The following is a 14,994-nucleotide window of genomic DNA, read 5'->3' as shown; positions in this document are numbered from 1 at the left end:
TCCCTGCCCTGCTCCTGCTGGCCACCCCACTCCTGATACAAGCCAGGATGCCGTTGGCCCTCTTGGCCAGCTGGGCACCCTGCTGGCTCATATGGCTGTTGACCAACACCCCCAGGTCCTTTTCCACCAGGCAGCTTTCCAGACACTCTGCCCCATGCCTGTAACGTTGCATGGGGTTGTTGTGACCCAAGTGCAGGACCCAGCACTTGGCCTTGTTAAACCTCATACAATTAACAGTCCTTAAAATACAATTGTCCAGATGGAATCTCAGGAATTACCTAAACTGCATACTAGTGGATGCCAGGAAAACACACACAAAAAAGAGGACTCTATCCATGCCCTGCCTTTTTTCTTTTTTACTAAGCTTCTGCCTCTGGCCACAGTCAAAGACAGGACACTGGGTTAGATGGACCTTCAGTTTCACCCAGTGCAGCTGTTATTTTATCGCTGCCACAGTACTGCAGAAAAATAATACAGACTGAACTTCAGCTGTATTTATCACAGTTCAGCTGGAGTCAACGGAGCATGAAAATTTTTATTAAGTGAAGTAATGCCCACACATACACACAGCATCTGTACCTTCATGAGCTGTAAGCAACATGGGATTTTGGACAGCAACCTGTCAGTAAATCCCTTTTCTAAAGAAAAATGCGACAGGGCTTTTGCACATAAGAAATACGGCTTTGGTTTTTAAGGAATTATGCGAAGGCTTTATGAAGCTAGGAGTAAGAAAGATTACTATTGCAATTCAAGTTAATTTACGTAACAACACTCCCAAAGATTTCTGCTGCATTCCCAAAAAACCAAAAAAAAAGACCCCTCCAACAACAAAACACCACTGCAGACATTTCCAAACACCAAAATGTTGCAATATATGGTTACATTCAGAATTACCAACTTAATTTTTTCTAAAGCAGTCACAGCTGGGACACACGGCATATCTGCATGCACTGCCATGTGATATAAATATTACAATTACTTAGCCAGGGACATACTGATTTTCTCTTTTGCATAGTGACTTGCCCTAACCACAAACAAAATCTTAGCATCATGTATGATAATGGAGAAGTTATACACCTGTAATTCTAAAAATCTCTTTATGTGCCAACATCCATTTAGCATTGGTTTCCACGCCAATACATACAATTGTTTTCAGACCAAGTATGAAAAATTCTGATCCCAACAGGAAAGGAGGGGGAAAAAAAAAAAAAAAGTTGTACACAATTGGAAAAAGTTCATTTGTATCATGAATTTAATAACCCTTTCTAGCAACTACCATGTTAGAAAAATAATGATCTCCCTGCTTGTCTTGCAGTCCCTGACTTTCACCACTAGGAAGGTGGTCATCTCAGTGCATACAGGTAACAGTGCTGTATCTGTATTTTGTTATATCCTTGACCCCTCAAAGTTTATAAAATAGTAAAACTTCTAAATATCTAAAATGTTAAAGTTTTTCTGCACTAAGCTGATTTAGAATGTTAGAGGTATTAAAACTTGTTAGAAATCAGTGTAGTTAGCTAATAAAAACCTCTAGCATTTAAGTTTGCAATTAGATTGAAAGGGTTTTCATTTACACTAAAGTATCAGACAAACAGTAATTGACAGGCAGTAAAACCAGTGATTTAATCAGAAGGAAAACACTTTTTTTTCCTTAGACTAAAGCATTTAAAGAACAGTAGAGGGTTTCCAAGGTAAACCATGTTAAAGATTATTCCTCTCAGCATTTTATTGGTGATATTCTCTAACGCTAGAAGAAATGGCACTTGACACAGGAAAAGAGCTGCTGAACTATTCTCTGTATTTTTAAAGCAGGAAAAGAAATTACACTAAAGGCTTCTCAAGTCTTGGGTCTAATTTAGTAAGAATAGCAATGCAGACAATAGGTTTAACCCTCCCGATGGCTTCCAAAAATAGACAGTATTAAAACCCAGAAAATACAACTAGATCCACATTTAAAAATCAAACCCTTAGTCTCCACCATGACCTTGATTCAGTGAAAAACACAAAAGATGATTCATTTAATAACGTCCTTCCTTTCTTCCCATCACACTTCAAATGAAAACTGAACCTCAAGATTTAATTTCACATACAAAATCATATCATTAATGGAGATCACAGGAAGCAAACCTACCCTGTGACATCTTTCAAAAGCTTGTTTAGTTTCTTGCAGAAGGTTAACCACCACTTCTTGCGACAGAAAAGTTTCTCCATGTGTGTCAATACTTGGCCCCAACGGCAAGTTTGTACGTTGCCTTATTCTCTCTTTGAGGTCTTGAATACTAGAACAAAGATATACCAAAAGAAGATTTCACTGGATGGAAATTTTGATGCTCAAAATCAACGATGATTTAAGATATTTTAGTTGTAACTTAAAAAACAGAACCCAAGACACAGTTTAGGATATGCAAGCATTAAGACAGTTTTGCAAGCTTAAAAAAAATTGCCAGTAAATGCAAAACTACCACCTCTGATCCCACGGTCAACTGTGTTCTACCATGGCATGTTCACACCGGGATGACCAGCTATTCCCCATTGCGGAATAAGAGTAATTTCAATTGAAGCCTATGGCACTTATGCTCTGTGGACAAAGTTTAGCCTCCACACATTCCATCCCATTGTACTTTCAAAACACTAATGAGAGCTTTCTGTCTCATCCACGCCCACAAATCCTCTCATCCTCATCTACTATCTCAGCAGTCCTGATTTAGTCAAGCATGCTCCAACACATTGCCATGCATAAAACAACCCATAAAGTCAGTCACTACAATCAATTTAATTTTCCCCAAGAAAATTAAATTTCATCTTTGTTTTTTTAATTCATTTAATTACTCTGCCGCTGCAATCACTTTTCATTCCTGACACACTGAACCCAGTCGCTCTTCAAAAGGTGCAGTAGTCTTATCACCTCTGCTTCACACAAGTTTTAATTCTTCCTTTCCCACTTCTCACTACTCCTTTATAAGAGTTTCTCTACCCTGAGGATAATGAAGTCTTGTTTTACCTTTCTCTAAGTCCATTGCATCTTCTGGGCTCACTAAGAGCTTTCTCACTGACATTGCTATGGTCTTTTCCCCTTCCTAGGTCTTGGGAGGGGACCACAAGACCTGGGCAGGTGAAAAAAAATGTATGCTTTTAGATACACACATATACATGCTTTAGGTACCTTAATTTTGCTTCAGTCCTTTTGTGGATCTGGATCCTAAGTTGAAACATAGGTTTAACTGGTATTTTTCATTTCCCATGAGCGTATAAATACCATGCATCACCTTTCACATGTACCGAGAGCAATACACTTTTTAGCAGAAGTTAACGTAAAGTGATAGCAAATTATAAAAAGCTGTAGGTCATTTTAGAAGCCTACTCTTTTTTGCAGTTCATCACTGTACATCTGACACGGCAAACGCTATGCTTCTCCCCTTATCGCCTCCCATCCATTTTGAAACTATAAAACTTCACAGAAGAAACTTACCCTCCAGTGCCAATGGACCTCTTCTGGTGGTTTTTGGAATCATAATAGCGCTGCAGAATCATAGCACTCCTACTTTTCAAATAACCAATTTCCACCTCAATGTAATTCTCCAAGTAGGAAATGAAAATGGATTTGATAAGCTTAGACAAGAAAGTCTGCTTATCAGTACCCAAGTTAAATTCCATCAATTTGCTTGACAGATTAGTAGTTCTTTATGCAAAAGAAACAAAGAAGGGGAGAGGAGGGAAAGGTTGAATTTGTATGAATTACAGCATTACATGTTTGTAAAGTACATAGCACAACGGAATCCTGATTGCGATTAAGACTTCTAGCAGCTTTACATTTAAGTCAAGAATTTCGCATAATTCATGTTTAATTACATACAGTACAACTGCAATCAAATAAGTCACCAGCGAGATGAGGAGGACGGGCTTTTGCACAGTTTTAAAATTCCTCTCAAAGATCACTACACTAAATACTTCCTTTTAAAAATAATAATGGCAATTTTAAATTTTCTTTAGGAAAGCAACTGTTGTAAAGGTTAATGGCCATCAAAATTTTTCAATTTTTATGAGAAGTTTAAATTTTTGGCTTCTCTTCCTACATCTTGATAATAAATTAACCTAGCACAAGAGAATATCTAACAACAACAATTTCATCATCAATAAATAAATACCTTGTATACAGATCATAGAGATTCTTAAGATACTGTTCTGCATCTGATTTCCTCTGTTCTTCTAGCTGGTCCTTTACATAAGTCTGTAAAATTTGGGTACATCTGTTAGAAGAACTATCAGCCACAGGTCCTACTCACTAACTCCTAGACTTCATGTAGTTTACTGCAAAGTGTGTATCTTAAGATAATTCATTTATTCTTTGTTATTACATCTCTAATTGACAGACCCTGCATTATCTACAGCTAGAGTCAAATGCATCTTTTAGAAGAAAATTATTAAAGAATACAAAGCAGCACTGTGCAAAGCAAAGACAAAAGACAGATTGCTTTGAAAACATGCTTGACCAACAAACACAAAATCCCTTTTTGAAATCAAAAGCACCGGAGGCCTAGGGGCATTTCTGCAGTTGACAGTAAGCAAAGGAGATGCTTACATATTTGCTTATCGTAATACATACACAAAGCAGACACAAGCTTAGAGCCTTCTAGTCACTGAATATTTCAATAAAAATATTATTTTCCATAAAGTAGTAAGTCAAAACTGTCACACAAATTTGGGGTTGAAAGACAAGCTCAAACTTTACACGATAAGGAGAATAACATCTACAGGGAAATCGCTTTTTGCAACTCATAGTCACGTTGCTGACTTTACACACTTAAGTGAATGTATTTGCAGGACGGGAAATTTAACATTTTCAATGATTGCAGACTTTCATATAAATACTGCATTAGTTGTGAGACAACATTCACAACGTAACTTATTTTTGCTTATTCAATGCTAACTCCCCACACGAAACCCAATTCCAAGAATGAACAGATTAAAGTTGCTTATTTAATGTGAAATTTCTTTTCCCGACATATTCTTGGTAGGGGGCAAACAGAAGACATCAAATATGCGTATGACATCTTGTGTTCATTAGCTAATGAACACACTGACTCCCTTATAATTTTACATATTGAATCTGAGTATTTTCAGTTGCACTGCATTCAGAGTAGAGGCAGCTTTAGTTGATATAAGCTTGATTATCTGTCTGAATTGTTACAGAGCGATCAACTGTGATTCTACATCCTTATTTGAGATTACAAATATTGCAAGTTCTCCTTAATTGTTATTACTAGATACAATGTTTTTGGATGAAAAGTTTCCTCAATGAACTTCAGCATGTTAAAATTTGAAATACCTGAAGCTTAACTTCAAAGATATTTTGAATGAGTTTGGCTAGCACAGTCTCTGGATTGCTAAAGACTTCTCCAACTTGCTTATTCACTCGCTGGCAGAGAATGGCTGCATCTTCAAAGACGTCATTCCTCAGGAATGCACCCTAGGATTTTAGAAGCACATTTCATAATATATTTACAACAACCTATACGATTAAATAAATCAACACCCAAACAGATACATGTAAAACAAACCACATTACCTCTTGACACTGTTTTATGTATACATCAACGCAATGGGAATAGCCCTATGGAAGGAGCAAAACAACTCAATGTTAAAGGAGGTTCTCCATGCTTTCAATATAGAATGAAATCAAGGAAATACAACCCCTGTGAAAAAGTTATTAACTGAAAGCATAGACTCTTTCAAACCCATTTTTGTAGCAAACCTAACATAATGTCACTTATCACCACAGGTTTTGACACTGGTGGGCTCTACTGATGCTGCCTCCAATCCCCCATCATCTACCTCTTATTTCCCTGTATTCAATTTCAGTATTTTCACCTCAGTATTTTTAAAGTTACGGGTGTTATCTGGTATGGTGGTTGTGCCCATGCAAATATGTTCACTTAAAACAGGCACTTACTGTATTGTGGGGTTTTTATTTATGTGTTTAAATTAAAACCCTCAGTTTTTACCTTAAAATGAAGCAAAACTGCTGCTACTTCTCTCATTCTGGAGATTTCGCCTCTCCGCTGTGCACTGGTAAACTCTTGAATTAGCTGGCACTCTAAATCGTGGTACTTACCTGGAGAGGAAAGGGGATAACAACAAAAATCCATCAGGCTATGTAATACAAGCAGCGACAAAAACTGTAATACTGACAGTATTGCATACTTCTTTAATCATCTTTAACAATTCAAATATAGGAATATGGATTGAACTGGATAGATAACTTACTTGCTATCTTTGATTTTACTTCAGAAAATCTGTTAACAACAAAAATACCATGATTAAATTCAAATCCACATCACAGGAGAAATCACAGACATCCTAGATCATGAGTAACAGGCACTCTACTTAAAAATGAAAACATGTAACACAAAGACGACAGAAACGTTGCACGCTGTATATCCATAAAAACCTACAAGCACCTAATTCAAATCTAGCATTAAGTCAGCACAGCAAAATTATCCCATTAAAAGTCTGTTAAGCAGTTTAGGATGTGTATGTAAAGATGATCCTACAACATGAGTGTGCGAACACAAATTCGAGAATACAGGAGAGAGAAATAAGCACAAAATCCATCTCAAAAGCTACATGAATCACCAAGTAAAGCACCAAAAGAGGAGACAAGGGAAGCATCAGAAAATTATAGCTATGTGAAGATTGTATTTTTTTTTTTTTAAAAGATGCTCAGATAGAATTTTACCTGTCAAAAGGCAGTTCCTGTGCGATCAAATGCAGTTTCTGAATAATATCAGCTGCCTCTTTAATCTATTAAAGAGTAAAACATGACAGAATTACTGAAGAAGATCTGACTGTTGGACTATTCCTTTCCTCCCGTCCACTGTCCAATTTTCATATGTATGGCTCCTATTTCTAAAGCTGGTTGAGTTGATGTACCCATGGAAGAGATGACCCCCTTAAAGTTCTTGTATGTGCTTTTATGATGCTTAATGTATTTTTTTAAACGTAAAATTATATAGGCGAAAACATGATAAAAAGTCTTCTATTATATGTTCACATTGGGCATGTCTGTCTAGGCATCTAAGTTACTGATCACTGCACTATGCCAACATAGTTATCCAGCTTGCAGACCAAAGACGCCTCAGGGCTGATTAGATCAGAATGTGGCTAGAGCAATCTCATGAAAATTGGCATCCTTCTATTTGGGAATAAAACATATGGCTGTAACACAGAGCTGGCTGAACTGCAACGTTATACTGTACAAGGGATTAGGGTAAAAGCCTTATTGAATCACACCCAACCAGGAGAGATCTCTGTTGAACTCAGAAGTGAAATGGTTAGCAACCCTCTCAGACACGTCAGGAAAAGCACTGGGGAATTCTTTGCCATTGATGAAATTAGCTGTATAGCTGCATCCAAAAAAAGCCATGACGATGCTTGGCATGGAAAGGGGAGGAAAGGGAAAAAAGGGGATCGATGCTGGGCATAGTTGGAGTACCTCACATTCTCCCAAGGAAGGAGAAACAGAAGCTGTATTGGAAATTATAAACTGAGGTCCAAATCAAAGATGAAGATGAAAGTTAGTTAATCATGCATCTATAAAATATGACTATTTGTATGAATACAAAAAGCTAACAAAGTTAAAGCAGCATGCAAATTTCTGCTCTGTCCTGGACAGCAATACCTTTTATCATTTATTCTTCCGTGATTAATCAGCATGGGAAGTGCACCTAGTTAGCACTTGGTGACTGTTTCACTAGGCTGGCTACAACTATAGAAAACACAAATTTGAAAATGTGGGGAACGCAGCTGGTTGCAACTGAGGTTCAGTGGATTTAATCATACAGTGTTGGCTGGCCCAAACCGGACACAGCTCTGGGATGGTTTCACAGACTTTATTATGCTGTCTGGGTGACTGGAAGGCACCTCGAAGGGGGCGATGAAAGCTCCAGCTACTACATTTGAGCAAAACCTTTATAAGCTGACACAACGGAGAACATGGAGAACATGCAGTTTATCTTGTTCTTCCTGTTAGTCGTGTTCCAGGGAACTGGAGTGAGAGGGAAGGAAGTAATGAAATCCTATTCTCCCACTACTCAGAGCAGGTTGGGATTAAAACTTCTCAAGAATAGAACAAGACACACAGGTAAGAATACAGAGCAGAGGCATCACGCTAGGGTGGTTGTTCAGCAAAAATAGGGGCTCTCATAAAGTATATCCATTCTGCTTATTAAGAGCAGCTTATGTTTTGAACTGTCAGATTACAATAGCCTCTTAAGTCAAGAGCAGCTACGCTCTTCAAATAAATCCAATGAAGCAGCAGTTATTTCTATTAGCTTACAGCAACCTTAATACTAACTAACAATCCTGATCAATACCGATGTCATTAAAATAGACTATATATTAGCAGTTATTCACCAATGTTACCAAAAAAAACCCAAACAAAACAAAACACTCACAACAGCAATATTTTCTTTGTCTCCTCTTCACACAATAGCTGTTAACTAACTTCGATTTTATTGAATTCAGGGCCTTTTCTTATGCACAACAGAAGCCATGACAAATCAATTCTCCATGGTTTCTGCTTAAATCTGGACATATTTCATTTTTAATTGAATCAGGCTTCTGTAAACTACTAAATCAAAATAAATATAGATTCTGTAACATACCACTGAAAGGCTACAACGTATCTAGGAAAAACATCTGAAAAATCTCGGACAAATGATGGCAAGAGAGAATGTCAAAATATTTTTATGAACAAGTTAAAAGGCATAATGGAGTAATGTTGAGTACAGACCATAAATGGAGAAAAGGATGTAAAAATAACAGTAAACATTAAACACAGGACAATGCAACTGCATGGTAAACAAGTGAGCTGCTAGATTATTTTGACAGTTTAATTGTTTTAATTGGAGTTATTTGCTCACTTCAAGACTCTTCAGTACAGGAGAGGGACTGGTTAGCTGGCAGTGCAAGGGAAATTATAAGGATTCAGAGGATGGAGACACACAATACATAACATGGGACAAGACAGCAAGGAAAAACCTTCACAGAGACGATAAGTATGGCTAGGAGAAAGTAATGTGGGGAGCAACAACTTGGGTGTAGGAAAAAAAAGGAATCCAACAGATTTTAAGAATTGACACTACTGAGAAAAATATGAACTCCCTAGGAAATAGCTGCACTGTAATTCTCTTCTTGCCTCTCCTTTCACAGTATCCCCTGCCCTCAGTGTCTCAAAGAAAAACCCACACTTGGGAGGAAAGGCATAGTACAAAAAAACCCCATAACATCCTCCAAAATACTATCTAAACCCCACATCAGTTCAAAGATCAGAAGACACGGACAAAACATTGAGGTTTTACATTTAAGAATATTTGTTACTATCTCAAACTTTAAAACTATTTTTAGTTCAAAGATGCATTTGATAGCACATGTCTAGGCAGGTTCTCTTATAAACACTACTTCCACTTACTATTTAGCCTAGGAGACAGCAAGTAACAGAACAGTACTAACCCACCTTGACTTAAATTAAGACTCAGTAAGATAACTTGTATCCAGAAAATCTTGTTTGGGTTCCCACACACTTCCTCTGCAGACTGGCACCAGACTTCTGGCCTTTACTACATTTGTCTTCCTCTAGATTTGCTGAATATCTTATTATTCTTCAGGGTGTATAATGATTAATTTGTTTACCAATTTCCAGGTTTACCCTATTTATCTACCATTTTTTTCAGATCCTCCAACAGAAAGTACTACAAAACTAAGTTGCAAGTAAAGTGAAAGTTGAATTCTGTATGAGACTCTTTAGCAGACAACACAATTCTCTAACTTATGCCTTGTTATTTACCATGTTGCCATTAAATATTTTTAAAACACATGTTTTATTTCTACTTAGGGAAAAAAAACAAAACAAACTTAGCAGATCTGGAAACAGCTGTCCATAGAACTTCTGTTATGTTGTAACCTTTCTGTTTTCCTAGGAAGTCAGAGAAGTTTTTATGTGCTTCTTTCTTTGATTGGGGCAAACTATCAACTGGTAATTACCATATATCCACAGACCATGAATCAAAAATCACTTCTTGGGAGTACAACTATATGAAATTATTAGTTTTTCATTTCCCCGAGAGATACATTCAGCTCAGTAGAGAAGGGATAACTATTAATCTATTCTCGGGTCCTTTATGAGCTGCATTTAAGCACATATTTTTTGCTGAATGTGCAAACCAACTTTTTGCTGTTACCACATACTGTCATTTTTTTCCTGACTACAATCATACCACTGCACAGAATTTAAGGAGAGCGGGAAGACTCTTCAGGGAAAAAAAAAAAAAAAAACCCAAACCCAAACTAACAACTTTACTTATCTTTGAAGCTGCACAGGGAAATCTAATATGTGCCCTTTTGCTGACAGCTGGACACTTTTTCTTCAGCTTATTTCTATTAGCCACACCATTCAGATTATATTTGCTTCACGAACGCACTCTTGAAGCATAAGAAAAACAAAATGCTTTAACATTTCTTTGAAGTTTTCCTGCCCAGTTCCTCTAAATTCAGAGGGTGGAGACATAACCACAGGACTATACAAAGCCCACAGGCATGCTGTGACAAAAAGGTATCCAAGGCCAGTGGACTGACCCAACAGAGTAAAGTTTCACAAAAGAAGTTGTATTCAGAAACGTTCTGCATTACAGGGTGGATCTGAGGCAAGGGGTTCAAAGGAAAAAGGAAGATATTGTATGCACTCTAAAGTTGCCCTCGCAGCAATTCTCAAATCTCTGATAATTTCATAAAATGAAAAATGCCAACATTGCCACATTAAGCATCACTGAATACAAATGCTTTATCAGCAATCTGCAGCCTAGTGTTGTTAATTTACATTTCAGAACAATGAAACTTTAACAAGTCAGTCACTCACTGGTTTGAAGTCTGACCATGGTAAGTCATGGTAGCAGCTTGTAATTAGGGCAGTACTGCTTATTGCTTTGAACTGCTTTCATCCCGCTGACAGCTCTTACCTTTTCAGAGTTTGTAAAAACATCAGACTTCAGCTCTCCATCCAGAAACTCATTAAAGTATTTCATCAGCTTCTGAGCCTCCACAGCCCGTTGCCGTGGCGTGTTTACCCCCTCCAGTTGGTCGCCAAGGTGACAGACCTTAGTTGCTACATAGCTGATGTGCTCATCTAGTTCTTGGAAATGTTGGAAGGCAACCTGGGAGAATATAGACACGGACACAAAACTCATGAATTCCATTTACTGTACTTTAGGGAACACTAGATTTACTTCACTGAGAAGCATAGTGAATGCAGGCATCAGCTTTCCAGGTGCTGTATCTCAGAACTACAGAACCACTCAGAACCACTAATTAAGTATGCACAAGTGCTGAAAGTTTAGTGTCTTCCTTTAAACTACTGGGAAGACTTGCTACTTTCAGAATAGCTAACACTCATTAATGGAACATGCAGATAAGCCCCCTTTGACAGGGGAAATTGTTTTCCATCAAACCCTCTTTATTCTTATCTCCAACAGTAGCACGCTGTACCAAGAAATGTTAATGGAGCATGTGATGCTTTTAAAACTTGCACAGCTTAGCACTGACTATACTCTTTAGGTTTTACCTGGTTGCTTTTCTGCAGCTCTTGTACTTTCTTGGCAAATTCCTTTGCTTCCTTCTGGCATTGCTGTTCTAGTTTCTCCACCTTTCTCTGAATCCTTTCATCCATTACCTGTAATTCTTGGATATGATTGACAAATTCTTCCAATAATCTGTTTTAAAATAAAATACAGGAAAGCAGACTTTAGTGGATATCGTCTTCTGCAGAGAGCTTAAAAAACTTCAAAGAACAGAACTTGCCTACAAGGCTGATATAATCTTGTCTAACTTACAAATGCTATTTTGTTTTAAACTACATAGCCCTAGCTGTTTAGAACTCTATGCCTACATAAAAACTATGTGATCACGTAAAAGGTAAGCCAGGGGCAAGGGGAATACCTAAATACCAATCACTCAAAACTGTGGCTCTGCCACAGGTACACAAATCCCTATAGCCCCATCTTCCCTAAATGAGTCTCATTAGGGCTAAGAGAGCTTAGGCCATTACATCCCATCAATGTAAGAGCTGCAACAGGAAAACATTTTCTACTGTACTGTACACATTACCGTAAACTTGTAAATCAGCATCCTATAAATAGGCAATGAATACAATCATACAGTCTCGTAATGTTGTTTTGGTTATAATGATGTTGCTTCCTGACTTCACTTCTTTTCTTCCTATAACATATACCATTTTAAGGTTGATTTCTCTTCCTGCCCTTTCCCATCACTTTGATTTTTATTTCAGACTCGCATTTTACTCTTCCCAAACACAGTACATCTGAAAGCATTCTTAAATTTCCTCTATTCTTTTTCACTCCATTCTCAATGTCTCTCTCTTTCTCACTCTTGTTTATGTCCATTCTGTCCCATTCCAGTCATCTTTTCATCTTATACTTCTCTAAACATCCCAGTCACTGATGCTCAGGGAACGGATTATTCCCAGATCCTCCACAGGCAAAACACTCATGCTAATAACTGAAAAAATATGAAGGATTTGAGAACTCTGCTGTCCAGGTTTAATGTCAAAGTGGAAGAGGAAACAGGAGGCTCTTCCAGGAAGCTATTTCTAGACATTCAGGAACCTGCATTTTCACATGTACTGAGAAGGTATACTGTGAACGTGAAGCCCTTCCAACCTGCTGTGCTGCTGAAAGGCAGAGCGACCACGCTGTTCCTCTCCTGGCTCCCATGCACAGGCTAGAGACTCTCAGCAAGCAGAAGGGAAAAGCAGAACGTATTAGTCTACCTTCACACGACTCCTTCCCAGTAACAACTACAGTACCTCTCTTGGCCAGCATCCAGAGCTTTCTCCAAACAACACCTAAATGATACTGACGTGATTCTCTTTAGTTACATGGAGGGTCACCAAATTTTCAGTTTTAACTTCTGGTGCTAAATTGACGGGCTTTTACCGGGCTGCTCGGAGAATGTGAACTGCCTTTTTGCCCACTGTATTGGACTAAAAACCTATTTCAAGTGTGTCTTTACAACAGTAAGCGACTTAAAGGCACAACTTATTAAAGGATACTGGATTGGGACAGATGTTTATGACTTCTTTCCTCCACTTCCTGCTTGCCATAAGCCCAAGAGTAAGCACGTTACATTAGATCCCACAGAAACCTGCAAGGAACTGACTTAAGTTTACAAAAGTACTTTTAAAATAAAACATAAACGATAATAAGTGACACAAAGCATACTCACAAACAAAAGCCTAGAGAAGTGCAGATAGTTGCTATTCATTTTAACAAGCTGATTCAGTTCAGTTTGGGGTTTGTTTTTTAAACAGATACTGTGCCAACTCAGCATTTATTCAGGAAAAGTATTCAGTATAGCGAGAGCAGAAAGAATACTCAAGTAGAAGAGGTAGCTGCTGGTCAGGTTTCTCAGAACAGAAATAAAGAATCCAACATTATTTCTACCAAACAAAAGCAACATCTTCTAAAAACAGAAAAGAAAAAACATACACCAAAAGGTCTGTTTCTTTTTGATATTGATTTGGCTCCCTGCCCAATACTAGAAGGATCCCACAAGAGAAATATTTACTGTTGCAGGATTCTCCTACTTGTCCTGAAAAATATGAAGGTGCTTCACAAAAGTTAACACAAGTAAACCAGCATAGTAAAACATAGTACTATGCATAGTAAAACCACAAGTAAAACATAGAAGAGGGTCAAACTGAGTTGGTACTGGTACAAATCATTAACTACCCTAAAGTACATACTAGGTACAACTGTGGGGAAAGAGCTACAGGAAGCAATGTTGTACATTTCCAGGCTTATTCCTGCTTAACTCACACGTAAAGCTCTGCACAGGATACACGTCCCAGACTGAATGTCAAGGGTTCAAGCATCTTGCTACAATCCCAGCAATACCCTTCCTCTTCTCATAGCCTCCAAAGAGCCAGACTGCTCCAGAAAGAATGTCCTTTGACCATGCTAATGAAGCTTTTTGTGTCTGCTTTGTAATAACAACAGCTCATCTGTGAAGTTAGGAATTACTAAATTTCTTGAGAGTTCTCACTCAGGTTACTACAAACAATCTCAACCTGGAATAAGACCCTGTAGGCAAGAAGTCACTAAGGAATAGCTATTGCACTTTTGAATTCATATCACCATAATCTATATTAACATCACCATAATCTATATAACATTCAGGTAGCGAAACGTTTTTCTGAGCCTGCTAGCTCAACAGCGTTTCAATAACCGTAACTGGAAGAAGGTCAAGCTCATCTCTCAAGTTATAATGATGTGAAAAATTAAAACACTTAAGTTAATTACATCTCCAGAAAGAATACACTACTTTTTAGCTTTTGTACTAGTATTGGTATCTGAACCAGTCACTCTTCAAAACAAAAGAAAGGAGATCTAGAGGTTTGGAGTACAGAAGCATAGATGTTGAACACTGCTTTATGAAATTGTGCACCTGGCCCAGTAACGGCAGAGCTGGCTTCTTAGGGTGAGGTTTCTCAACAGAGCCAAGCCAGCTCACCACTAACAAGAGAAGATCCTGCACTACCTCCTCCTTCCCCACTTCCCCTGCCCTAGCCTTGCTCCTTCCCACACCCACGTTCCTCCTCACCACCTGCTCACAGACACACAACCTCCTCCCTTTGCACCTGCTCCCAGGCTATTCCAATCCCCCAAAATTGCTAACCCAACTAGAAAAAACATTTTCTTTTTCTTGTCCGGGTTTTCTGACATTTTAGTGAGTTAGATTAGCTTATGAGATCACATGCCTAGAGGTAGCTCAAGATGAGCCATCACAGCGTGCAACTTAGAGCAAGGAAAAGGGGCTGTGTTGGTTTTGGCTGGGATAGAGTTAATTTTCTTCACAGCAGCTGGTATGGGACTAAGTTTTTGATTTGTGCTGGCAACAGGGTGGATAACCCAGGGATGGTTTCCT

General features: G+C 38.1%; 1 protein-coding gene across 2 annotated transcripts in view; it reads right to left on the bottom strand.

The window, feature by feature from the left end:
- Positions 1–14,994, bottom strand: part of EXOC5 (exocyst complex component 5) — a 29,774-nt gene that overhangs the window by 9,444 nt on the left and 5,336 nt on the right. For both annotated transcript variants that reach the window (XM_035897524.1, XM_035897523.1), the window contains exons 3-12: positions 11,615–11,762; positions 11,013–11,207; positions 6,737–6,801; positions 6,265–6,293; positions 6,003–6,112; positions 5,567–5,611; positions 5,327–5,467; positions 4,146–4,228; positions 3,470–3,679; positions 2,132–2,279 (exon numbers count right to left, since the gene is read on the bottom strand). In XM_035897524.1, coding sequence (XP_035753417.1) covers positions 2,132–2,279; positions 3,470–3,679; positions 4,146–4,228; positions 5,327–5,467; positions 5,567–5,611; positions 6,003–6,112; positions 6,265–6,293; positions 6,737–6,801; positions 11,013–11,207; positions 11,615–11,762 — 1,174 coding nt within the window. The remainder of the gene's footprint in view (positions 1–2,131; positions 2,280–3,469; positions 3,680–4,145; positions 4,229–5,326; positions 5,468–5,566; positions 5,612–6,002; positions 6,113–6,264; positions 6,294–6,736; positions 6,802–11,012; positions 11,208–11,614; positions 11,763–14,994) is intronic.

The sequence above is a fragment of the Egretta garzetta genome, unplaced genomic scaffold, assembly GCF_000687185.1.
Source record: "Egretta garzetta isolate BGI_Z169 unplaced genomic scaffold, ASM68718v1 scaffold647, whole genome shotgun sequence".
Classification (NCBI taxonomy): domain Eukaryota; kingdom Metazoa; phylum Chordata; class Aves; order Pelecaniformes; family Ardeidae; genus Egretta; species Egretta garzetta.
This window is presented reverse-complemented; position numbering and strand designations above follow the sequence as displayed.